General features: G+C 39.7%; 1 protein-coding gene across 6 annotated transcripts in view; it reads left to right on the forward strand.

Annotated features, from left to right (window-relative positions):
* Positions 1 to 2,444: 2,444 nt before the first annotated feature.
* Positions 2,445 to 26,547, forward strand: part of BPNT1 (3'(2'), 5'-bisphosphate nucleotidase 1) — a 30,534-nt gene continuing 6,431 nt past the window's right edge. For 2 of the 6 annotated variants that reach the window (XM_025361261.1, XM_025361243.1), the window contains exons 1-6: positions 2,445 to 2,612; positions 10,122 to 10,249; positions 17,473 to 17,577; positions 18,579 to 18,686; positions 21,239 to 21,287; positions 23,273 to 23,364. In XM_025361261.1, the coding sequence (XP_025217046.1) occupies positions 10,130 to 10,249; positions 17,473 to 17,577; positions 18,579 to 18,686; positions 21,239 to 21,287; positions 23,273 to 23,364 (474 nt within the window). In that variant the 5' untranslated portion in view covers positions 2,445 to 2,612; positions 10,122 to 10,129. Of the gene's footprint in view, positions 2,659 to 10,121; positions 10,250 to 17,472; positions 17,578 to 18,578; positions 18,687 to 21,238; positions 21,288 to 23,272; positions 23,365 to 26,547 lie in introns of all 6 variants that reach the window. The other 4 variants (XM_025361252.1, XM_025361286.1, XM_025361268.1 and 1 more) reach the window with 4 other exon arrangements.

Consider the following 26,547-nt stretch of genomic DNA (forward strand, 5'->3'; position numbering starts at 1 on the left):
ATAGACTAGTGCAGGAGCTCAGTCCAAATCAATGACTTCCCATAAATTTTAACAATATTATAAAACAATCTAACCTTTTTTTTTAAGATTCCCTAAATCCCTGTTATATCCCACTCATAGAATAGTTTGGTATGTATAGCAACTTCTGCTCCTGTTTCTGACAGATTCTGCTCTATTTGGTTGTCCAATTCATAGTAGTTCACAACTGTTACCATTTCATTGTAGAGTATACATCTTGGGAATAGTCTTCCTAATCATAAAACACAACATCCAGAACATTTAGTTCACATAAATAAGAGGGACAGATTTTCTACAAATATGAAAATATGTATAGACCAAAAAAAGATACCAGAAAGTGAGAAACCAAGTGACAAATAGAAAGCACTCAAACAATATCAGCCTTTCACCAGGCAATGACTCCAGCTCTGTACCTGAATTAACTCATTTAATCTTCAAGACCAGATGAGATGAAGACACAGCATACCAAAAAACCATGTGCGATAGGAACTATGAGTATTTTCATTTCATAGATACGGAAACTAAGGCACATACAGTTATGTAACTTGCTCAAGATGATACAACTAAGTAGCACAGCTGGAATTCAAACCCAGACAGTTAGATTCCAGTGTGTGTGCATAGCCACCATCTTATGTTGCCTTCCCTACACTATACTGTGGAAGAAAGTATTTGCTACACATTAAAAAATAATAATATGCAAAATGCATAAAGAGCTGCTACAGATCAAAAAGATAAATGTAAACAACCCAATTTAAAAAAAAAAGAATAAAAGAAGCTGGACACAGTAGCTCATGCCTATAATCCCAGCACTTTGGGAGTTTGAAGTGGAAATATCACTTGAGCCCAGGAGTTTGAGACAACCCTGGGCAACATAGGGAGACCCCTGTCTCTAAAATAATTTTTAAAATTAGCTGGATGTGGTGGCATGTGCTTGTGGTCCCAGCTGCTTGAGAGGCTGTGGTGAAAGGAACGCTTTAGCCCAGGAGGTCAAGGTTGCAAGTGGACCATGATTGCACCACTGCATTCCTGCCTGGGCAACACAGTGAGAGCCTGTCTCAAAAAAATAAATAAATAAAACCATATATATATGGTTAAAGTGATATAATTTAAGTTATGTATATTTTGCCACTTCCCAAAAAGTGTCTACTTAACTCACAGAGTTACTGTGAACATCAAATGAAGAAGTAAAAGCCTTTTTAGGCTAGGTGCGGTGGCTCACACCTGTAATCCCAGCACTTTGGGAGGTCGAGGTGAGCGGATCACCTGGGGTCAGAAGTTCAAGACTAGCCTGGCCAATATGATGAAACCCCGTCTCTACTTAAAAAACAAACAAACAAACAAAATTAGTCCGGCGTGGTGGCGCGCTTGTGGTCCTAGCTACTTGGGAGGCTAAGGCGGAAGGATCGCTTGAACCCAGGAAGCGGAGGTTGTAGTGAGCCTAAACTGTGCCACCGCACTCCAGCCTGGGCGACAGGGTGAGAAACTGCCCCCTCCCCCAACCACGCCCCCCAAAAAGATCCCATCTGTACAAAAAAAACTTTTAATTAGCCGGGTGTGGTGGCGCGCACCTGTACCGGTAGTCCCAGCTACACGGGAGGCTGAGGCGGGAGGATGGCTTGAGCCTAGAATTGGGAAGGCAGCAGTGAGCCGTAATCGACTCTGGGCGATAGAGCAAGCTATCTGTCTCTTAAATATATATATGTTTATTTTATTTATTTTTATATACTTTATATATATATTAATATTTTATATATATTTATGTATATATAAATACACACACATATATATTTTTAAGAGACAGATAGCTTGCTCTGTCGCCCAGAGTCGATAACGGCTCACTGCTGCCTTCCCAAAATACACATATATGTGTATATATACACATATGTATAAAATGTATATATATTTATATATATAAAAATATATGTGTATATATACATACACACACACATATATGTGTATATATACACACATATGCAAGCATCTTTAACACAATTCTGATAAAGTTGCTTTGTTGTTGTGTGGGGTTTGGGAGGTGGAGGTGTGTGTGGTGGACCTGCTGAAGCCTGTCCACGGACCGCTACGGGTTCTAAGTTAAATAGCCGCAGAGCGATATCACTAATCCAGTGAACATTTTAAAACAGTGAACTCTACAAAGTGGGCTGGAAGACAGGTGAAATCAAAACCAATTTTTTTTTTCAACACACTGTTGCTGCCTTAATGTTTTATTTCCTTCTTCTTGTTTTCTTTTCTTTCTTTTTTCTTTTCTTTTTTTTTTTTGAGCCAATCTTTGAAAGTTGGAACACCTTTCGCTTTTATTTAATACAATAGGTGACTTGCACCTACGGAGAGCTTGGAGAAAACACGGACAAGTGGTATTTTCCCGCGGATCAGGAGTCGAAAGACGCAGTGTTAAATCCCTGGTGTGCGCTTGCGCGGAGTTTCCCGCATGCTCACTAGCTGAGGAAGGGCTGCCATCCATCGCGAAAGATTTATTGACAGTGCCAAAGCTCGGTACTGGACACGACGAGGGACCTGGATTTACGATAACGCGCTTTTGCTGCTCCTGAAGTGTCTTTGGTCCAACGTTGTTCCAGGTTTGTCACCGTAAATTACTCTCCTGCCGGTCAGGGCAAGAGCCAGGTAGATAGGATTTATGTTAAATAAAATAAAATAAAAAAGGTTTATGTGAATCAGATTGCTTCTCCACATATTCTAATTTCGGACTTGGACTCTTGAGTGTCAATATTTTAATTGTTTATCTGTGCTTTTATTTTCGTGATCCGGAAGGTTTTTATAGCCATATATTGTAGAAATAACAAGACAAACCTAGATACTGAGTTCGTTGGTGCACGCAAATTTAGAAACTGCTTGGCACCTAAAAGTAAATTTATTTAAATAGCAAATATTCGTCCAACTGCCATTTCTACATATTTGTAGGTTTGTGTGATTTATTTGGATTTCTCTGGAAATATAATTGCTGGTTCAAAAGATATGTATGTTACACTTTATTAAGGTTCTCAAAGCTCTCCCAAGAGGGTTCACCACTTTGCCAACAATGCTCAGGAACATGTTCTTTCACACCCTTGCAAACTGGACAAAGGACAAACTCCTCTTTCTTTCTTTCTTTCTTTCTTTCTTTCTTTCTTTCTTTCTTTCTTCCTTTCTTCCTTTCTTCCTTTCTTCCTTTCTTCCTTTCTTCCTTTCTCTGCTTCTGCTTCTGCTTCTTCCTTCTTTCTTCTTCCCCCTTCTTCTTCCTCCTTCTTCCTTCTTCCTCTTTCTTTCTTTTTCTTCTCCTTTCCTTTTTTTTTTTTTTTTTTTTTTTCCAGGCAGGGTCTTGCTCTGTAGCCCAGACTGGAGTACAGTGGTGCCATTATGTCTCACTGCAACCTCGACCTCCCAGGGTCTGGTGATTCTCCCACCTCAGCCTCCCGAGTAGCTGGAACTACAGGCCTGACTGAAAAAATTAGGCGTGGTGATGCGTGCCTGTAGTGCCAGCTCTCAGGTGTATGAGGCAGGAGAATCGCTTGAACTCTAGGGAGTGAAAGTGAGTGGAGATCAGCCACTGCACTCCAGCCTGGGCTACAGAGCAAGACTACATACCAAAAAAAAAAAAAGTATTTAAAAGTTTAGCAACTGCCCTGCCATTTATGCAAAATTAAATTTCCCCCATGATTTGAAACACTACCTTTAGTGTGTTCGGTTCTATTTCTGCAATTTATTTCCTTAATTTGTCTCACTAGCCAAACGTTTATATCATATTTTGATTAAATCATACTTTATCATATTTTGATAATTGATAAGGGGAGTACCTCTGTTCATTGTTCTTCTTCCAGAATTTGCTCCATTATGCTTACATTTTTATTTTTTCAGATGACCCTTGAACATTATCATCAGGCCAAGTTCCAAAGTATAAATAATTTTAGTATTTTGATCTGGAACTCATCATTTTTAGATCCTAATCCTCATATGATCACAATCTGTATATGAGAAGAAACTAATGTTTGATTCCTATTGTTTTTCCATCCTTCTGAACTAGCCCTTTGGCAGTTGTAAAGATTTCTCAAATGGATAGGTGTTAGGTCGATGGCCTTAAGTGCTATACAGCTTTTTTTCTTGTCTACTCCAAGCCTCAGGCCCAGAATGTTATGAAGAGAAGCCTGTACTACACTCTGAGGGTCATGTTGATTATCATTTTGTATTCTCAAGGTCAGAATACTGTTGGAGAAACCACATGAACTCTTTACCCTTAACACTACCCTAATGTCCCTCCCTGCAAAATAACCAAAATAAGGACAATCATAATAATGGTTAGCCAGTATATTTGGTGTTTACCTTGTGCCAGGGACAGGTGTTTTCTTTACATGTGTTACTAATTTAATAAGTACAACAGCCCTATACTATAAGTACTATTGTCTCTATTTTACAGATTGAGGTACAGAAAATTTAAGTGGTTTTCTCAAAGTCCACAGCTGAGCCAGGATTTGAACACAGGTAATTGGCTCCAGAGCCTGTGCCCTTAACCGCTATCCTGTTTTAGATTAGGCTTTCGGAAAGACACCTTCACAAGAGTGTTTAAAACACTTAAAGGCCCAAAGATGTAAAACTGGTAGAGAAGGAAGTACAATGGTGTTATTTGAACTGCTTTAAGAAAGTTAACTTGCCTGTAGCTAGTTTAGGCCTTGCTCTTGATCTACCTGTATCATCAAAAGGTAAATCTTATTATAGTATAGGAGGGGGCATAATTAAAAAGGCTAAAAGGGACCTCTTGTATAGATTTTGTGCTTTGATAATTTGACTATTTATTTTTTCTTTTTTTTTTAACCAAGAACCAAAATTGTATTCATCTGTTTAAAAAATACGTAAGAAAACGATTAAGGCTAGGGCATAGTACTATTTCATTACTAATTCAGTTTGGACCAGAGAAGTACTTCAAAGAAGAATGGTAAAATATTTTCCTATTTGCCAATTAAAAGCGATTTGTGGAATCTCTTTATAAATCATTGTGTGTTTTACATCAACATTATTTTTCCCATTTTTATTTTCTTCTATTATTTTTCCCATTCTTATATTTTATAAGCTGATGTTAGCTTTAATTGGTGGTTATTATATATAATATCATTTTGTGATGAAATTAGTAGACAGACAATGCCTGAAAGTTTTTCCTTGGAAGAAAACACCATGGACTTGGCAAATACAAGGGTAAGTAGTTGAGTCATTTATGGAGCCTGATAAGGCTCAAATGGTTGCTTAACTCGTTCAAAGGTAAATGATATCTATGAAAAGTTATAACAACACCCTACAGTGAGGGAAGGTGATCATCCTATTACAAAAGAATTCTTACATAACATGGGAATTGAAGGAGCATATGAACACATAATTAAAATATGGTCAAGACATCTGGGTAGAACAAAACAGTTGCACAAAGACCACATTTCTGGTGCAGAATAAATCAGATATATGCCTGGATATGGATATAAAGGAATAGAAATAAGAGCGACAAAGTATTTACTAAATTATTTGTTTTCTTTTCTTTTTCTTTTTTTTTTCTTTTTTTTTTTTTGAGACAAAGTCTCTCTCTGTCGCCCAGGCTGGAGTGCGGTGGCGCGATCTCGGCTCACTGCAACCTCCACCTCCCAGATTCACGCCATTCTCCTGCCTCAGGCTCTGGAGTAGCTGGGACTACAGGTGCCCACCACTATGCCCAGCTAATTTTTTGTATTTTTAGTAGAGACCGGGTTTCACTGTGTTAGCCATGATGGTCTCAATCTCTTGACCTCGTGATCTGCCGGCCTCCCAAAGTGCTGGGATTACAGGTGTGAGCCACCGCACCCAGCCCCATTTCTCTGTTTTCTATCTGAAGTTCTCCTGAATTAGTAGTAATTGTAACTGGTTTATTCCACATGTAACTCCTAGTATGCCAAGAAAATTAATCTAGCCTGATTATGGTATCATAAAACAAACACTTTATATAGAGTCATCCCTCAGTATGTGAGGGAGGTTGATTCCCTGAGAATCAACTGAGAACCCCTGGGAATATTGAAATCTGCACATACTCAAGTCCCACAGTTGACCCTCCAAAACACTCATAGATGAAAACTCAGTTTTAACAGATCATAGACTCTCTTGAAAATAAAATAAAAATATATTTTAAAAAGTCAGCCTTTCCTGTCTACAGGTTTTACATACCTTTTCTGTCCGCATTTGGTTGGAAAAAATCCACAAAGTGAACCGGTTCAGTTCGAGCCCATGTTGTTCAAGTGTCAGCTGCAGTTAGAAACCCGTTATATTGGCTGAGCGTGGTGGCTCACTCACGCCTGTAATCCCAGCACTTTGGGAGGCTGAGGCAGGTGGATGACAAGGTCAGGAGATGAAGACCATCCTGGCTAACATGGTGAAACCCCGTCTCTACTAAAAATACAAAAAATTACCCAGGCACGGTCGCAGGCGCTTGAAGTCCCGGCTACTCAGGAGGTTGAGGCAGGAGAATGGTGTGAACCTGGGAGGCAGAGTTTGCAGTGAGCTGAGATCGTGCCACTGCACTCTAGCCTGGGCAACAGAGCGAGACTCCGTTTCAGAAATGAAACCCTTTTCATTTTCATCTTAATTTCCAGATAGCTATTGGTCACAGTATGGTATTCATTACCTTACATAAATTTCTTTTTTTTTTTTTGAGATGGAGTCTTGCTCTGTCGCTCAGGCTGGAGTGCACTGGCACGGTCTTGGCTCACTGCAAGCTCCACCTTCTGGGTTCATGTGATTCTCCTGCCTCAGCCTCCTGAGTATCTGGGATTACAGGTGTGTGCCACTATGCCCGGCTAATTTTTGTATTTTTAGTAGACACAGGGTTTCGCCATGTTGGTCAGGCTGGTCTCGAACTCCTGACCTCGTGATCCACCCGCCTCGGCCTCCCAAAGTGCTGGGATTACAGGCGTGAGCCACCGTGCCCGGCCATAAATTTCAATTCCATCTTCCTTCTGAAGAGTTTCAAACACTTCACTTATTGTTTCAGTTAGGTTCGTAATTCCTGTCAATAGAATGTGGATGGTAGAAACAAGATGTAAAGAAGGCTGGGTACAGTGCCTTACACCTGTAATCCCAGGATTTTGGGAGGCTGAGGCAGGCGGATCTCCTGAGGTCAGGAGTTCAAGACCAGCCTGGCCAACATGGTGAATCCCCGTCTCTACTAACAATACAAAAATTAGCCGGGCATGGTGTCAGCTGCCTGTGATCTCAGCTACTCGGGAGGCTGAGGCGTGAGAATCACTTGAGCCCGGGAGGCAGAGATTGCAGTGAGCCAAGATTGCGCCACTGCACTCCAGCCTGTGTGATGGAGTGAGACTACATCTCAGAAAAAAAAAGAAAAAAGAAAAAAAATGTTAAAGGGGTTATAACGCACGTCAAATCAAATATTCAGTCAGAAATTTGTGGTAGAATAATGACTATTGCTGAATGGAGATTTATAATGTCCTTTATAGTCACAGGGCTAAGCGTGGTGGCTCAGGCATGTAATCCCAGCACTTTGGGAGGCCAAAGTGGGCAGAACACTTGAGCTCAAGAGTTCAAAACCAGCCTGGCCAACATGGTGAAACCCTGTCTTTACTAAAAATGCAAAAATTAGCCAACCATGGTAGCAGGCGCCTGTAATCCCAGCTACTCAGGAGGCTGAGGCAGGAGAATCGCTTGAACCCAGGAGGCAGTTTGCAGTGAGCTGAGATTGCACCACTATACTCCAGCCTGGGCAACAGAGTGAGACTCCATCTCAAAAAAAAGAAATTTAAAAAAAACTATATATAAATAGAGACACACCATATATATATATAAAATAGTCCTTTTGTCTAGGGAACAATCATGTGTTCCCTTATTGCGATGAAATAATGTTGATTTCATTTAGAGATGGGAAGTTTTTGTCATAGGTTGATTCCCCATAAAACTGTAAGACAGAGATAAAGTGGAAGAGGTTTATTAGGGAGTGCTTTTGGGATCATTTGTGGGAGGGAAGGGGAGGAAGGGAAGAATATAGGAGAAGGCATCTTGGGCTGTGATGCAGTCTCAGCTAAGGCCTCAGTCGACCCCATAGGGTATTCTGGAAGCTGGATGGCCCTTCAGTGCTGGGGTGGCAGCCCACTTGGGGTAGGAAATGGCCTTTAAATCTCCCTATTGTGACATTTCAGATGAAGTGATCCTTCTCAGCAGATATACTCCCAGAGAAAGATGGCAGCTAAGGGCCTTCTGTTGAGAGCTGTCTCAGCAAGTGGGGAAATAAGCTCTTCAATCCTGAAGGGAATGTGGGTGGTACATCCAGAACAGTCACTAAAATTTCAGGATTTGAATTCATATTTTCTTTCTTTTTTTTTTTATTTGAGATGGAGTCTCGCTCTGTTACCCAGGCTAGGGTGCAATGGTGCGATCTCGGCTCACTGCAATCTCCGCCTCCCAGGTTCAAGTGATTCTCCTGCCTCAGCCTCCTGAGTAGCTGGGATTACAGGTGTGCGCCACCATGCCCGGCTAATTTTTGTGTTTTTAGTAGAGATGAGGTTTCACCATGTTGGTCAGGCTGATCTCGAACTCCTGACTTCAGGTGATCTGCCCACCTTGGCCTCCCAAAATGCTGGGATTACAGGTGTGAGCCACCGTGCCTGGCCAGAATTCATATTTTCAAAGGAATGTACAGGCCGGGCACAGTGGCTCATGCCTGTAATCTAAGCACTTGAGAGGCTGAGGCAGGTGGATCACGAGGTCAGGAGTTCAAGACCAGCCTGGCCAAGATGATGCAACCCTGTGTCCACTAAAAATACAAAAATTAGCCAAGTGTGGTGGAGGCCACCTGTAATCCCAGCTACTTGGGAGGCTGAGGCAGAAAACTGCTTGAACCCAGGAGGCAGAGGTTGCAGTGAGCTGAGATGGCGTCACTGCAATCCAGCCTGGGCAACAGAGCGAGACTCCGTCTCAAAAAAAAAAAAAAAAAAAAGCAATGTGCTTAATTCTAAAGGCTGTTTTTTCTATTTATTTTATTGGAGCTAGAGACTTCTCTGACATGCCTTACTTTTCCAGGTGATTGGTCTTCATTATAATTTGTTATGTTGCTTGTTCTCTTTATTTGGCTACTGACAAAGATGGAGGTAAATAATAGCGGAGAATATTCATTGATTTTCAGAAAATAATTGTAGTTATATGCAATCCCTCTGATGTGGTGAGGCTTTGTTTCCCCACCCAAATCTCATCTTAAATTGTAATCCCCATAATCCCCACTGTCAAGGGAGAGACCAGGTGGAGGTAATCGAATCATGGGGGCAGTTTTCCCCTATGCTGTTCTCGTGATAGTGAGTGAGTTCTCATGAGATCTAATGGTTTTTAAGGGTCTCTTCCCCCTTTGCTTGGCACTTCTTCCTGCCACCTTGTGAAGAAGGTGTCTTGCTTCCCCTTTGTCTTCTGCCAGGATTGTCAGTTTCCTTAGGCCTTCCCAGTCATGCTGAACTGTGAGTCAATTCAACCTCTTTCCTTTATATTAGGTTGGTGCAAAAGTAATTGTGGTTCTTGGCATTGGAAGTAATAAACTACCCAGTCTTGGGTCATTCTTTATAGCCGTATGAAAACAGACTAATACACCCTCCCTTTTTAATTACGCCCTACACACCTACATCCCTTATACTATTCATACCTCTTTTGGCACTTCCTAGTTTTATGCTATAGACATTAGGTTACATTATTTTATCTACAGCTCACCAAAATATTACCTCCTCAAACAAAAATCTTACATCTCATATTTTTAGCCTCCAAAGCACCTTCCACATACTTTGCACATTACCCACCACCTCATACACAAACTTTTTCACATGCTCAGCATCCTGGGCCAGTTTCTCCTATGCTTTGACATGCCTCATCTGCAGACAAACGTAAAAAATACAGAACTTATTGAGAGAGTTAATGCCCAAATGGAGTTTTTTCCAAGTCTCTTTTAGTAAATATATATTAAAGAATTTACTCAGTTAATGGGAGCAATCCCAAGTTAGCGCTCAATTAATATGTGCTGAGTTGGATTTAAGTAAATAAAACCAGTAGTCGACTTTGAAACTAACAAAACATTTTTCTTGATCTCTTTTTAGAGTTTATCATGGCTTCCAGTAACACTGTGTTGATGCGGTTGGTAGCCTCAGCATATTCTATTGCTCAAAAGGCAGGAATGATAGTCAGACGTGTTATTGCTGAAGGAGACCTGGGTATCGTGGAGAAGGTACTCAAACTCTCATATCATTTCATACCAACTTTATTTTTGTTCTTGAGGTTGAGCTAAATGATGTAAAAATGTGGACAGACTTTATCAGTTAAAATAATTGATGGCTCCCTTAGGGAGACTACAAGACCCTTGTTCAAAAGGGTTCGATCTCTGCTTTGAAAATGACTCCAAAGTCGGGTATGGTGGCTCACGCCTGTAATCCCAGTACTTTGGGAGACCGAGGAAGGCGGATGACAAGATCAGGAGTTTGAGACCAGCCTGGCTAAAATGGTGAAATCCCATCTCTACTAAAGATACAAAAAATTAGCCAGATGTGGTAGCGAGCGCCTGTAATCCCAGCTACTTGGGAGGCTGAGGCAGGAGAATCGCTTGAACCCGGGAGGCAGAGGTTGCAGTGAGCCGAGATCGTGCCATTGCACTCCAGCCTGGGCAACAGAGCAAGACTCCGCCTCAAAAAAAAAAAAAGAAAAAGACTCCAGACTTTCTATATCCAAGATCTTTGTTTATATGTCTGAGTCTTCTGAACCATATCCATCCCCAAGGCATTGTAACCAGGCTTCAAATACTAGAGTAATCTATTACATGCAACGCCATGTAATCCTTAGTCAACATGTTCGGTAAAATCTGGCATTTACATAACTGTTTGTTATAATCAAAGTGATACATATTTTTCTTCCTCATGGAAAAGAAACTCAAAACAAGGGTGTTTTTCCCAGTATAGTAATTACAAACTTAAATAGATTATCAGAAAGTTTATAGTCATAGTTAATTCTTAAAAGAAATACCACCATACTTGTGTTCCAGTTTAAAATACAATCTTCTGGCTGGGCATGGTGGCTCACGCCTATAATCCCAGCACTTTGGGAGGCTGAGGCAGGTGGATCACGAAGTCAGGAGTTTGAGACCAGCCTGACCAACATGATGAAACCCCATCTCTACTAAAAATACAAAAATTAGTCAGGCATGGTGGTACACACCTATAATCACAGCTACTCAGGAGACTGAGGCAGGAGAATTACTTGAACCCGGGAGGCAGAGGTTGCAGTGAGCCGAGATCGCACTATTGCACTCCAGCCTGGGCAACAAAAGCGAGACTCCATCTCAAAAAATATGTGTGTGTATATATGTATATATATACACATACATATAATAAAGAATTTAAGGATTAAAAGTCAATATATGAAATACATTATCAGAAAGTTTATAGTGATAGTCAATTCTTAAAAGAAATACCACCATACTTGTGTTCCAGTTTAAAATACAATGAAATCTTAATGAAATCTATTAAAAGTCAATATATGAAACCTTATGTGTAAAATTTGTAATGTGAGGTAATAACCAAATCCCAAGGAAGATTTGTGTGTGTGTGTATATATATATGTATGTGTATATATATGTCTGTGTATATATGTGTATATATATTTCATATATTGACACATATATATATACAAGTTTGTATATATATACACACATACAAGTTTGTATATATATATATACATACAAGTTTGTATATCTTCCTTGGGATTTGCTACATATATATACACGTATATATATACACACACCTGTACTCACACTCTTGTGTATGTGTGTATATATATAGGGAAGATTTGTGTGTGTGTATATATATAGTATGTATATATATACACAAGGAAGATTTGTGTGTATATATATAGTGTGTGTGTATATTATATATATAAATCTTTCCATATATATACACACAAGGGTGTGAGTACAGGCATATATATGTGTGTGTATATATATGTATATATGTACCAAATCCCAAGGAAGATTGTGTGTGTATATATATACACACGTGTATATATATACACACGTGTATATATATACGTATATATATACACACATGTAGATTTGTGTATATGTATATAATATATACACGTGTGTATATATTACATATATAATATATATACACGTATATATACACACACGTGTATATACATATACACAAATCTTCCTTGGGATTTGGTACATATATATACACATATATACATATACACACATACACACACATATATATACACAGAAATCTTCCTTGGAACTTGGTTATTACCTCATATTACAAATTTCACACGTAAGTTTTCATATATTGACTTTTAATCCTTAAATTCTTTATTATAATCTTTTTTTTTTTTTTAAAGAGACAATGTCTCACTTTGTCGCCCAAGGCTAGAGTGCAGTGGCATAGTCCTACTGATAGCTTGTTGCAGCCTCAAGTTCTGGGCTCAAAGGACCCTCTTGGCTTAGCCTCCTGAGTAGCTAGGACTACAGGCAAGCGCCACGACACCCAGCTAATGTTTTTATTTTGTGGAGATGGAGTTTCAGTATGTTGCCCAGGCTGGTCTCAAACTCTTGGCTTCAAGTGATCCACCCACCTCAGACTCCTAAGGTGCTGAGATTATGGGTGTGGGTACAGGTATGAGCCACTACACTTCACCTAAATCTTTCTTTATTATGGTCTTTGAGGAAAATTGTATTGTAATTTCTTCCAAGTGAGAACATTAATAGGATATGATTTGGCTGGGCGCGGTGGCTCAAGCCTGTAATCCCAGCACTTTGGGAGGCTGAGGCGGGTGGATCACGAGGTCAGGAGATCGAGACTATCCTGGCTAACATGGTGAAACCCCGTCTCTACTAAAAATACAAAAAACTAGCCGGGCGTGGTGGCGGGCACCTGTAGTCTCAGCTACTTGGGAGGCTGAGGCGGGAGAATGGCGTGAACCCGGGAGGTGGAGCTTGCAGTGAGCCGAGATCACGCCACTGCACTCCAGCCTGGGAGCACAGCAAGACTCCGTCTCAAAAAAAAAAAAAAAAAAAAAAACATCAGATGGTTGTAGATGTGTGGTATTATTTCTGAGGGGTCTGTTCTGTTCCGTTGGTCTATATCTCTGTTTTGGTACCAGTACCATGCTGTTTTGGTTACTGTAGCCTTGTAGTATAGTTTGAAGTCAGAGAGTGTGATGCCTCCAGCTTTGTTCTTTTGGCTTAGGATTGTCTTGGCAATGTGGGCTCTTTTTTGGTTCCATATGAACCCCCATCAAAAAGTGGGCAAAGGATACTAACAGACACTTCTCAAAAGAAGACATTTATGCAGCCAACAGACACATGAAAAAATGCTCATCATCACTAGCCATCAGAGAAATGCAAATCAAAACCACAGTGAGATACCATCTCACACCAGTTAGAATGGCAATCATTAAAAAGTCAGGAAACAATAGGTGCTGGAGAGGATGTGGAGAAATAGGAACACTTTTACACTGTTGGTGGGACTGTAAACTATTTCAACCATTGTAGAAGACAGTGTGACGATTCCTCAAGAATCTAGAACTAGAAATACCATTTGACCCAGTCATCCCATTACTGGGTATATACCCAAAGGATTATAAATCATGCTGCTATAAAGACACATGCACACGTATGTTTATTGTGGCACTGTTCACAATAGCAAAGACTTGGAACCAACCCAAATGTCCATCAATGACAGACTGGATTAAGAAAATGTGGCACATATACACCATGGAATACTATGCAGCCATAAAAAAGGATGAGTTTGTGTCCTTTGTAGGTGCATGGATGCAGCTGGAAACCATCAGCAAACTCGCAAGAACAGAAAGCCAAACACCACATGTTCTCACTCATAGGTGGGAATTGAACAATGAGGTCACTTGGACACAGGAAGGGGAACTGTTGTGGGGTAGGAGGAGGGGGGAGGGATAGCATTAGGAGATATACCTAATGTAAATGACGAGTTAATGAGTGCAGCACACCAACATGGCACATGTATACATATGTAACAAACCTGCACATTGTGCACATGTACCCTAGAACATAAAGTATAATAATAAAAAAAAAGAAAAAAAGATGAAATGGAAAAATAAATAAAAAATAATAAAATAGATTGAGTTAAGTCACTCACTTATAAGTGATACATCTATCTAGCACTGTTACCATAAGAAAAAGTGAGATATATGAATAAAAAACAACTTAGAAAAAAGTTGACATGAGTTCATTATAAAACATTCAACGTAATTGCTTTTAAAAAATAAACATAAAAATCAGCGTGGGCAACATAGCAAGACCCCGTCCGGCATGGTGGGACATGCTTATAGTCCTAGCTACTTGGGAAGCTGAAATGGGATTATTGCTTGAGCTCAGGAGTTTGAGGCTGCAGTGATCTGTGATCCCACAACTGTACTCCAGCCTGGGCAACAGAGTAAAACCCTGTCTCTAAAATAAATAAATAAATAATATTAAAAACAAACAAAAACAAAAACTCGTAAGAACAAATGAAATAAATCTCATTTGCTTTTTTGTTAGATTTATGGGCCTACTCATAGAGGAAATAGAGGGTATCTTGATTTAAGCAAAACATTTGTTATAGTCTGTCATTTTCTATTTAAGAAAATATTCAAGCTATTTTTAGTTATGTAGATGACATCTCCCATCCTGAGCCACGGTTAGATGTATTCATAACTGGATGAATAACATTATCCACAAATTTAAATTAATGAGTCATTTTCATCCTAGAAAAGGATCACCGCTGGCTGATCACAGGACTCTGCTCCTGACATTGTACTGTTCTCTTTAATTATTAAATAACATACAGTTTTAAAAAAAAACCTAATGTGTTATCTGAAGTGGAAGAAGATGATATAGAAAACATACTTATCAAATTTGCCAATAAGGTAAAGCTGAGCAGTCTAGTTAATACATTTGATCACAGAATAAGCATTCAAAATAGTTGCAACCTCTGAGAAAAGTGGACCAAATTCAACAGGATATTGTAACAGGAATAATATAAAGTGCTGTATTCATGTTCAAGTTATGTCAGATAAATCTGATTCAAATTTGTTTGAAAAAGAGACTTTAGTTGACCACAGACATGCTTGGTAATAATCAACAAAATAATACTGCTGCTTTCAGGGGGCTGCTAATCTTATTATTATTATTATTATTTATTTATTTATTTATTTTTAGATGGAGTTTCACTCTTGTTGCCCAGGCTGGAGTGCAATGGCGTGATCTCAGCTCACCGCAACCTCTGCCTTCCAGGTTCAAGCGATTCTCCTGCGTCAGCCTCCTGGATAGCTGGGATTTTACAGGCATGCGCCACCACACCCAGTTAATTTTGTATTTTTAGTAGAGGCAGGATTTCTCCATGTTGGTCAGGCTGGTCTCGAACTCCTGACCTCGTGATCCGCCTGCCTCGGCCTCCCAAAGTGCTGCGATTACAGGCATGAACCACTGCGTCTGGCCCCAATCTCATTTTTTACAAAGTTTTTTCTATTACGAAAAGTAGGAAATGGAGAAAAATGCCAAAAAGTAAACAAAAATCATCCATCATCCCACCATTGCTAATATTTTGAATTATTTCCTTTCAGATCCTTTTCCTTAACATCACTTATTTTCAGTTGATCTTATGTTGAGATTATATTAGACAAACAACTTTGAAACCCAGGTAGCTAAAAAGGAACAGAGATGTAGTGCCAAGTCAGGAAAAAAAGTAATATTCTCATTGTCTTCTGTACTGCTCAGGCATTTCTAGTACTTTAGAGGTCCAGAGCTATGTTGATAGAGTAGGAAATATTTATCTTAGAGAGGGAAAGAGAATTGCTTTCCTCAGATAGAGGAATGACTTTCAATATATATTTTTTTTCTCTAAAGCAGTGGTGTACAAACTTGATTGATATATAACTGATCTTCAAACTGAACAATTCTTTTGAGTAGGTTCATTCAAAAGATACTTATAGAGCACCTACTATATGCTGGACACAATTCTTTAAGGAATAAAATCCTTTTGTGGAGCTTACATTCTAGCAGAATAGTACTTTGCATTGAGATATATAGCAAATCTCAGTGAGGCATAAAGCAGTTTGCTTTTCATGATGACTCTTTATCTCGTTGCAAAGTATTGTTAAAATTCTACTAAGATGAGGCGGGGTGCAGTGGCTCACGCCTGTAATCCCAGCACTTTGGGAGGCCGAGGTGGGTGGATCACAAGGTCAGGAGTTTGAGACCAGCCTGGCCAATATGGTGAAACCCTGTTTCTACTAAAAATACAAAAATTAGCCGGCCGTGGTGGGGGGCACCTGTAGTCCCAGCTACTCGGGAGGCTGAGACAGGAGAATTGCTTGAAGCCAAGGGACAAAGTTTGCAGTGAGCCAAGATCACGCCACTGCACTCCAGCCTGGGCGACAGAGTGAGACTCCATCTCAAAACAAACAAACAAATTCTACTAAGATGATATAATCTGTAAATCTACTTAACCAGGCATATATCAATTGCAACATATCATAATTCTCTGAAAGCAAAGTAACAAAGGAGGTTGTGGTTGTCACTTGCAAAACTTTTCTCTTTCACTAGCATGATTATCTGACATAGTGATTGAGTGAGGGTACCACAGGTGAGCTATATGTTAAATATTACAGCAGTTCATATTAGTGTTTTTCAGATTTTCAGAAACAGAATTTCTTAGGCTGGGTGCAGTGACTCATGCCTGTAATCTCAGCATTTTGGGAGGTCAAGGCAGGCAGATCACAAGGTCAGGAGGTCAAGACCATCCTGGCCAACTTGATGAAACCCCGTCTCTACTAAGATACAAAAAATTAGCCGGGCATGGTGGCAGGAGCCTACAGTCCCAGCTGCTCGGGAGGTAGGGGAATTGCTTGAACCTAGGAGGCAGAGATTGCAGTGAGCCAAGATCACGCCACTGTACTCCAGCCAGCGACAGCGCAAGACTCCGTCTCAAAAACAAAATAAAACAAAACAAAAACAAATAGGATTTCTTACTCTATACCTGTGAATCAACTTGAGGACCTGTTGAAGTATTATGATTAGGATTAGTGTGGAAGTTATAGAAGGATCCAAGGAACACTTTTTCGAATAACTATTACCTTTGCCTTGAAAAGTGATACATTTCCTATCTCTGAACCTATTTAAGCAAAAGGTTGATGTCTAGAGATAAGGAATTTCTAAACTAGAGAAGAAAATGTTCTAGATTATTTAAAAGCTCCTTTCCAAACTTTAACCACTATTAATCCTTTGAGAAAAACCAAGGCAGGAAACTAGTTAACTCATTTGGTGTTAAGTTCTATGACTCTAAAAACTGACAGTGTAATCTAAATTATGTAGGCACTCATGCACAGGGAATCAGAGGACAACTTATTTCTCGTTAGCTCTGCTAAACTTTGCATTCTTTGTTATAGACCTGTGCCACAGACCTGCAGACCAAAGCTGACCGATTGGCACAGATGAGCATATGTTCTTCATTGGCCCGGAAATTTCCCAAACTCACAATTATAGGGGAAGAGGTAAGAGTTGTCAGAGACATTTTTTTAAAATCCCTGTTTACCAAGTGTACTTATAACTGATGCTTTAATGATTTATGTACCACTCTTATAATTTCAAGCATTATATTTATTGTTTTAAACACAAAAATAATTATTGTATTCCTTGGACTTGGGGGAAATATCTGATTTTAAGACATTTTGGTCTATTTCTAAGCCAGATGTCTTAATTATCGACCATAAAAGATATGGTTACTGTTATACCCAGCATACAAACTGTAAGATGGGCAGAGATCTAGAACTTAGGAATAAAATGGGTTTTGTTGTTGTTTGTTTTTAAACTTAGGCTTATTTGCGTACTTATCCAAAGACTATAACACTTTGAAAGTGAGGGAAGTAGGTCGGGCGCGGCAGCTCACGCCTGTAATTCCAGCACTTTGGGAGGCCAAGGCGGGCAGATCACGAGGTCAGGAGTTCAAGACCAGCCTGACCAACATGATGAAACTGAATCCCATCTCTACTAAAAATACAAAAAGTAGCCAGGCGTGGTGGTGAACACCTGTAATCTCAGCTACTCAGGAGGCTGAGGAAGGAGAACTGCTTGACCCCAGGAGGGGGAGGTTGCAGTGAGCCGAGATGGTGCCCCTGCACTCCAGCCTGGGCAATAGAGCAAGACTCCGTCTCAAAAAAAAAAAAGAAAGTGAGGAACTTGACATCTAATGTAATATAGGGGAACTATCTGCTGTCAGAGACACTTGTTTAAATGAGTGTATAATACTTAAAGAATCTTTTATTTTTAAACTCTGTTCAAGATAATGACATTGCAACCATTTAGTCAATTTTGATGAGCCACATATGGTTGTTTTTGCAAATTTTTAAGGTTTGCTTTAAAAGTTCGAAATATAAATGGTAAACCAGAAGAACTAGCGAAAACTGTGATGCTGCATTTCTTCTGTTAATGAGACAAAGCATACTCTGTAAACGCTAAATGGCTTCAATAACCATTAGGGTTATCTCTGCTTCAGGATCTGCCTTCTGAGGAAGTGGATCAAGAGCTCATCGAAGACAGTCAGTGGGAGGAAATACTGAAGCAACCATGCCCATCGCAGTACAGTTCTATTAAAGAAGAAGATGTATGATCCCTATTTATACTCAACTCTCTATTAACCTGGTCTTTTTGCCATAGTAAAGGAAATACAATTTGCCTGTAAGATGAAAAATCGGTAGTTATAAAATAGGGGCAACCAGAAACTGGATATATTTCAGAGCCAACATGGAAGTATCAGGCAACCATGTGGATTTAGAGTTCAGTTTCTCATCCTATGGGTTTCCTTTCCACTCTAAAACCGTTATTTAAAATACTTTTAGGGCCAGGCATGGTGGTTCACACCTGTAATCCCAGCACTTTGGGAGGCCAAGGTGGTTGGATTGCTTGAGTCTAGGAGTTCGAGACCAGACTGGGCAACATAGTGAAACTCTGTCTCTACAAAAAATACAAAAACTAGCTAGGTATGGTGCCACACACTTGTAGTCTCAGCTATTTGGGAGGTTGAGGTGGGAGGATCACCTGAGCCCATGGAGGTTAAGGCTACAACCAGCACCATCTCTTTTTTTTTTGAAATGATGTCTCTCTCTGTTGCCAGGCTGGAGTGCAGGGCTGCAATCTTGGCTCACTGCAACTTCCACCTCCTGGGTTCAAGCGATTCTCCTGCCTCAGCCTCCCAAGTAGCCGGGACTACAGGCTCACACTACCACACCCAGCTAATTGTTTTTGTATTTTTAGTAGAGATGAGGTTTCACCATGTTGGCCAGGATAGTCTCTATCTCTTGACCTCGTGATCCACCCACCTTGGCCTCCCAAAGTGCTAGGATTACAGGCTTGAGCCACCTCGCCTGGCCCCAGCACCATCTCTTAAAGAGATGATTTTTTTCCCAGTTGAATGGCCTTGGCACACTTGTGAAAAATCAGCAGGCCATAGATGTATGGGTTTCATGCCAGTCGCGGTGGCTCATGTCTGTAATCCCAACGCTTTGGGAGGCTGAGGCAGGTGGATTACCTGAGGTCGAGAGTTTGAGACCAGCCTGACCAACATGGAGAACTCCGTCTCTACTAAAAATACAAAATTAGCTGGGCGTGGTGGCGCATGCCTATAATCCCAGTTACTCAGGAGGCTGAGGCAGGAGAATCGCTTGAACCTGGGAGGCGGAGGTTGCAGTAAGCCGAGATTGTGCCATTGCACTCCAACCTGGGCGACAAGAGCAAAACTTTGTCTCAAAAAAAAAAAAGAAAAAAGAAAAGAAATAGATGTATGGGTTTCATTCTGGACTCTCAGTTATATTCCATTGGTCTATATGTCTATCCTTATGCCAGTAGCACACTTTCTTGCTTTGTATTAAGTTTTGCAATTGGGAAGTGTGAGTTGTCCTACTTTGTTCCTACCTTGCACAGTTTTACACATACCCTCAGCCTGGACAGCAGAGTGAGACCCTGTCTCATTAAAAAAAAATAATACTTTTAGGAAGAAAATCTAATTTGTATTTAGTAGATATTTAGTAGATTTGATAGTAAAACATTCATTGGTAACTGGGGACAGAAGGCTATGAAACAGATTACTACCTTTTATTTTTAAAAGACCATAAATATCATCCTGCTTGCTTTTCATAGTTGTTTCAGTTAAATCTGTGACTTCAGATACCCACCATAACGTCTTTAGTTTTCCAATTTTTAATTATTTAATGCATGTTGGAGACTTACTATGAGTAAGACACTTTGCTCTGTGGTATGGAGGAAACAAAGAAAATGTGACATGGTGTCCTCCATCAGAAACATGCCCTCACTCAGAAATTCACATAATGTTATCATTGTAGTGGTTAAAGGCAGCATATCCTGAATCATATTAAATGTCCTAAACAGAAGGAATTTTCCTTTTAAATCTGCTGCCAGTTTTATTATTCATTTTTCTTTGGATTGTGTGGACTGTGTCCTTGAGATAATCAGACTGTTGTTTTTTTTAAATCAGCGCTTACATATAAAAATGAGTAGCAACTATGCATGTTCAAAACATTTTTTATGCCACTTTACAAGTTTTCTCTGTACCATGATCTAGAGAGTGTGCTTAGTGTCCAAATGAAACAAACTTTTATCAGTTAAGCATTTCATGTTGAAAATCCTTTTTTTTTTTTGAAACAGAGTTTTGCTCTTGTTGCCCAGGCTGGAGTGTAATGGCACGATGTCGGCTTACTGCAACCTCCACCTCCTGAGTTCAAGTGATTCTCCTGCTTCAGCCTACTGAGTAGCTGGGATTACAGCCCCCCACCACCACACCAGCTAATTTTGTATTTTTAGTAGAGGTGGGGTTTCACCACTTTGGCCAGGCTGGTCTCGAACTCCTGACCTCAGGTGGTCCACCCACCTCGGCCTCCCAAAATACTGGGATTACAGGTGTGAGCCACCGTGCCTGGCCTGAAAATTCTTAAATCAGACTTTTCTCTTATTCAAATGAACTTTTTCCATGATTACAAAAGAATAAGGTATTTGTACTATCTCAAAACAGATGACATTAACTCAGGCCATCCATAATATAATTTCAAACAGGGAAAAAAGGTAGTTTTAATCTATTTAAATCTATTTTTAGAATTTTGTATGCTTGATTTAGCTATTTTCCTTCTCTCTTTTTAATTTTAGCTCGTGGTCTGGGTGGATCCTCTGGATGGAACCAAGGAATATACTGAAGGTTGATACCTCTTTTGTATTCATATTTGACAGCAGTGGGACAAGGATATGATGTTAGTTGTAAATATTTGATATTTTGTATGTTGTATGGAAAGCTAGTATCATGTGTTATGTTTTCCCCTAAAGCTATATTTGTGCTCATGGTTCTTATACATCATTGATTGTCAAGACAGGAGAATAAAATTCATCTCCTTCAAATACCACCCCCCACATACTCTACCAGCCCCACACTTCCAATGTCTCCCAGATGAGAATAACTAACATATTAAACCGGTGCTACCAAAATGACTATGCTGAACCCCCAGTTATTGGGGTAGAAAAACGATAATGAGTACAACTATGTAGCTCTTGCTCTGCCAGCACCACCATCCCATGCCCTCCCCATTCACTCTCCCCTAATCTGTAAACTGCTTTCACATTTCACGGCCTCACCTTCTAAAGGTGGGTTTTGAAACACAGTACAATATTTCTCCTTATCTAAGATGAGAACAATTAGCAACAAATTAAAATAAAATTGGCCATATAAATGTAGGAATGAACAGGCTCAGAGCCAGAGTTTTAGTTTTAGGTTTTTTTTTTTTTTTTTTTTAGACAGTCTTGCTCGTTGCCCGGGCTAGAGTGCAGTGGCACGATCTCAGCTCACTGCAACCTCTGCCTCTCAGGTTCAAGCTATTCTCCTGCCTCACCTCCCAAGTAGCTGTGATTACAGGCACCCACCACCATGCCCAGCTAATTTTTGTATTTTTAGGAGAATGGAGTTTCACCATATTGGTCAGGTTGGTCTTGAACTCCTGACCTCAGGTGATCTGCTTGCCTGGGCCTCCCAAAGTGCTGGGATTACAGGTGTGAGCCACCGCGCCTGGCAAGTTTTGGGTTTTAAGCTTAGAGTTTTATTTTTAAAATTAAAATCTAGGCCAGGCGCGGTGGCTCATGCCTGTAATCCCAGCACTTTGGGAGGCCAAGGTGGGCAGATAATTAGGTCAGAAGTTTGAGACTAGCCTGGCCAACGTGGTGAAACCCCTTCTCTCCTAAAAATAGAAAAATTAGCTGGGCCTGGTGGCACACGTCTGTAATCCCAGCTACTTGTGGGGCGGAGGCAGAATTGCTTGAACTCGGAAGACAGAGTTTGCAGTGAGCTAAGATCTCGCCACTGCACTCCAGCCTGGGTGACAGAGAAGGACTCCGTTTCAAAAAAAGAAAATAATAATGATGATGATGATAAAATTAAGATCTACATAAGTTTTCTTGTATTGGCTCTCAGGACATGGCTTTAAAAATTTATCATAATTACTAGAAAAAAACTATTTTATTGTTCTTGAATGAGACATCTCTATAATGAGTGAATCACAGTGTGTGTGTACATGTGTATGTCTGTGTGGGTGCTGAAAACATCTGTAGAACCCATTGTGAAATAAGGAAGCTCTAGACTACTTTAATGTGTATAAAAGCACCTAGAAAGCTTATTTCGGTCTTGTTCCCCACTCCCAGATTTTGATTCACTAGTTCTGGGAAGGAGCCTGAGAAGATCTGTGTTATAAAAAGTATGCCAGTTAATTCTAATGCTGCTTGATAGTCCTTGGGCCTCCCTTTGAGAAACTCTGCTTTAAAGGCTTGAAATACAAGTCTAGATGTAATCCAGGAATATAAAGTGATTCAGCAGGTAAGGATGAGTTGAATGATGGTGGAAGAGGCATAGAGTAATCTGATGATGATAGCTGCAGAGTTATGGCTGCTTTATTTAGTTGGTTTACACACTGTACTAATGAGACCATGATTACCAATTCAATTAAGTGGCCATAGATCCTATTGCTGTTTCTAGCCAGCTCGCTTATCATTTATGCATTTTGCTGTAAATAGGATTGATCATGGATGAATCATTGCAAATTCCATACCTTAACTGCAAAACTAACTTGGAGCAATTGATGCAGTAATGATGAGTCATAACATGAGTAAGTTATATAACTGATATTTATTTCTTCTTTGCAGGTCTTCTTGACAATGTAACAGTTCTTATTGGAATTGCTTATGAAGGAAAAGCCATAGCAGGAGTTATTAACCAGCCATATTACAACTATGAGGTATTACTATAAGTGATACAAAGTAATTTCGTTAGATAAATAATGGTAGTGTTATATGATTCTTTGTGTTATCTAAGTGAGAGGTTTTTAGCTTGGTTGCACATGCAACCATCTGGAGAACTTTTCATTTTTAAAATTGTATTTATTTATTTAACTTTTTTTTTTAGCTGTGCTATTAACTGATGAGGAACTTTTAAGAATATGGATTCCCAGCCCGTACCCCAGACCTATTGAATCAAAATCGCTGGGGGCATTGGTATTGGGTGTGTATATATATGTATGTGTATGTACACAGACACACTGTATGCATTATATATTTTTAAATTTATGCCTTATGATTCAAATATAAATGTCAGAGAATTACTGATAGGGTTCTTGATTACCTTGGGCATCAAGACACCTGATTTACGATTGGTTCCTGAAGCATATTCAAGAAATGAACCATTTCAATCAAGAAAAGATGCTAGGCATGTTGTTTTCCAGGGAACGCTGTGTAATGCCTAAATTGCAGTCAGTGTTGGTAACAGAACTTATTATGCTCTTGCACTCTTTTTTCTTGTCTCTTCTAATCTGCTTTGATTTTCTGTTATACATCAGAGAAATTGTCTTCTATAGAAATAAGAGACCAGTGTAATTTCAAAGCAAGAATGTCCATTAAATTGCATTAAATTTTATAGGAAATCGTGGAGATAAAGTAGTTAAAGTATTTATATTAATGTGACCTTGATAGAACTTTAGAGAAACAAAATAATCAGAGTGGGCAATATTACTTCTGAATTTCCACTCTGCGTTAAAAGCAAGGTTAATCTTTATTTCTAATATAAATTCATTTTTTCCTGCTGTTTGTATGATTATAAATTTTATTAAGAATCATGTGTTTCTTAAGATTTACCAAAATAGTGATATGTTATGGAGAAAGTTTCTTGGGTTAAATCGCCTATGTCTATTAATTCTTTAAATATGATTTTAATGTTCATACTGTTATATGCAGACACAAGTTTGTGGTTTTGTATGTAAACTTTGAGTTAATACTATTACTTTCAAAAGGGGCATTTAATTCATATAAAGCATTGTAATACATGGTACCTTTCATCAGGAAAAAATCTAAGTGCTTAGGATTTAACAATTTTCACCACTTCTTGCTGAGATTAGAAAAATCGTATCCATTTTCCACAGAACAACGAAAAGCAGCAGTTAAGGGAACACAGGAATGAAGCAAAGGTGAAAAAAATAGCTAGGCTTTTGGCTCCACTAGTACGTAGAAAAGAGGTAGGGAACTTGTGGTACCCCAGGTGGCCATTGTGCATCCCATGTACCAGTTCATTTTCTGCTGTTCTGCTTCTCTTCATTACCTCTCTCTGTACCACTTCCCCTCTGGACACTCTGTTTATCCTTTCTTTTGCTTCTCTTGCTTATGCCTTAAAATTCGTTACCACAAATGGAAGTAGAAAAGTTGCTCAGCTGTGTTGGTAGTATTCAGGCTAAAGATTCAATTTTAAATAATAATCCATCATCACCATAATAACTAAAATTAAGACTTTACTGTATGCTGCCAGGTTCGAGGGTTTCAAATATATCCTTTCATTGAATACTCACCACAGGCCTTTAAGGAAACTGTTATCTCCATTTTAAAGAGGAAACTGAGGCAATTAACTTTCCTGTGATCACCCAGTTGGTAAATGGCAGAATTGGGATTCAAACTCAAATCCAAACCTTGCTACTGTATTACTTTATATTGCCCTCCTGAGCCAGAGAAAAGACTTAGAAATTCAAACTTTATTATTGCTTCCAGCGTATACTGAAACTGGTAGACACTTAAAGGAAATAGCATGAAGAAACTCAGTCTATCTTTATACTAAAGCCAGTTTCTTCACCATTGAAGCTTAATTGTCAGAAAATTTTCGCCTTTATTACCCTCCCAAAATTGGTGTGGAGCCTTTGAAAGAGAAAGACAATGTGAGAGCCTGAGAGTCAGGAGCACAGAGGAAGGTAAGCTGGTTGCATCATGGGATTGCGTTGACCACATCAAAACACTAGAGTCCTTGATCCCATCCTTTTTGCCTAGATGTTCATTTACAGAAGGAATATGACCTTGTAGGGCCCAAAATATTTGTGTCTACTGTTTTATTTCCTTTATTTTTTTTCCAGAATAACTGGAGAGCTGCATTAATAAATAGGTCTCTTGGCCAGGCATGGTGGCTCACGCCTGTAATCCCAGCACTTTGGGAGGCCAAGGCAGGTGGATCATGAGGTCAGAAGTTCGAGACCAGCCTGACCAATATGGTGAAACCCCGTCTCTACTAAAAAAATACAAAAATTAGCCGGACGTGGTGGCACGCACCTGTAATCCCAGCTACTCAGGAGGCTGAGGCTAGAGAATTGCTTGAACCCAGGAGGCAGAGTTTGCAGTGAGCTGAGATCATGCCACTGAACTCCAGCCTGGGTGACACAGTGAGACTCTGTCTCAAAAAAATAAAAATAAAAATAAAGTAAATAGCTTCCTTAGACTCCAAACCTCTCCTGTAGTGCAAACTCAGATGGGAACAGAGGAAGCACATTAACATATACCGAGCACCCAGTGCTTGTTCTTTGGCTCCTTTGTTGCCCTATTTGCCATCAGACTCTTGTGGGATTGCCCTACCAATGGAGAGCTGTCTCACCCAGGACCACACCTCTTCCCAATGCAGTCCATTTCCAGTGACTGATTATTGTAGGAGTTTAAAAACCTGACATCTCATCCCAATTTGGGACTACTCTGAAACACTATTGTAGCTCCAGACTCCCTGCATAGGAACAGCTCCCCATAGGGTCAGCTCTTGTTGTACCTGCATCACAGCTTATTTCATCCCTCTGCCCATGCCCTCCTCCTCCTTCCACAGGTGTTGATACCAAGCACACTTCCCAACAAACATACCACCTGCCTCAGAGTCTGCTTCCCAGGGAACCCAGCCTGCAACCTAAGTATATTTCAGAATAACAACACCCAGGGTACTGCTCTAGGACAAATAAGATGATGTGTGTGAAAACATTTTGACAGGTAAACTTAGGCAGTCTAATTTAGTGTTTAAGAATATCATCTTTGAAGACAGATGAGCCAATCTTTGGTTATGAACTTCTTAGAGCCTCTAGTCAGGTTACTTAATGATTCCACATTTCATTTTTCTCATCTTTAAATTAAGGATG

This window comes from Theropithecus gelada, chromosome 1 (assembly GCF_003255815.1).
Source record: "Theropithecus gelada isolate Dixy chromosome 1, Tgel_1.0, whole genome shotgun sequence".
Taxonomy (NCBI): Eukaryota; Metazoa; Chordata; class Mammalia; order Primates; family Cercopithecidae; genus Theropithecus; species Theropithecus gelada.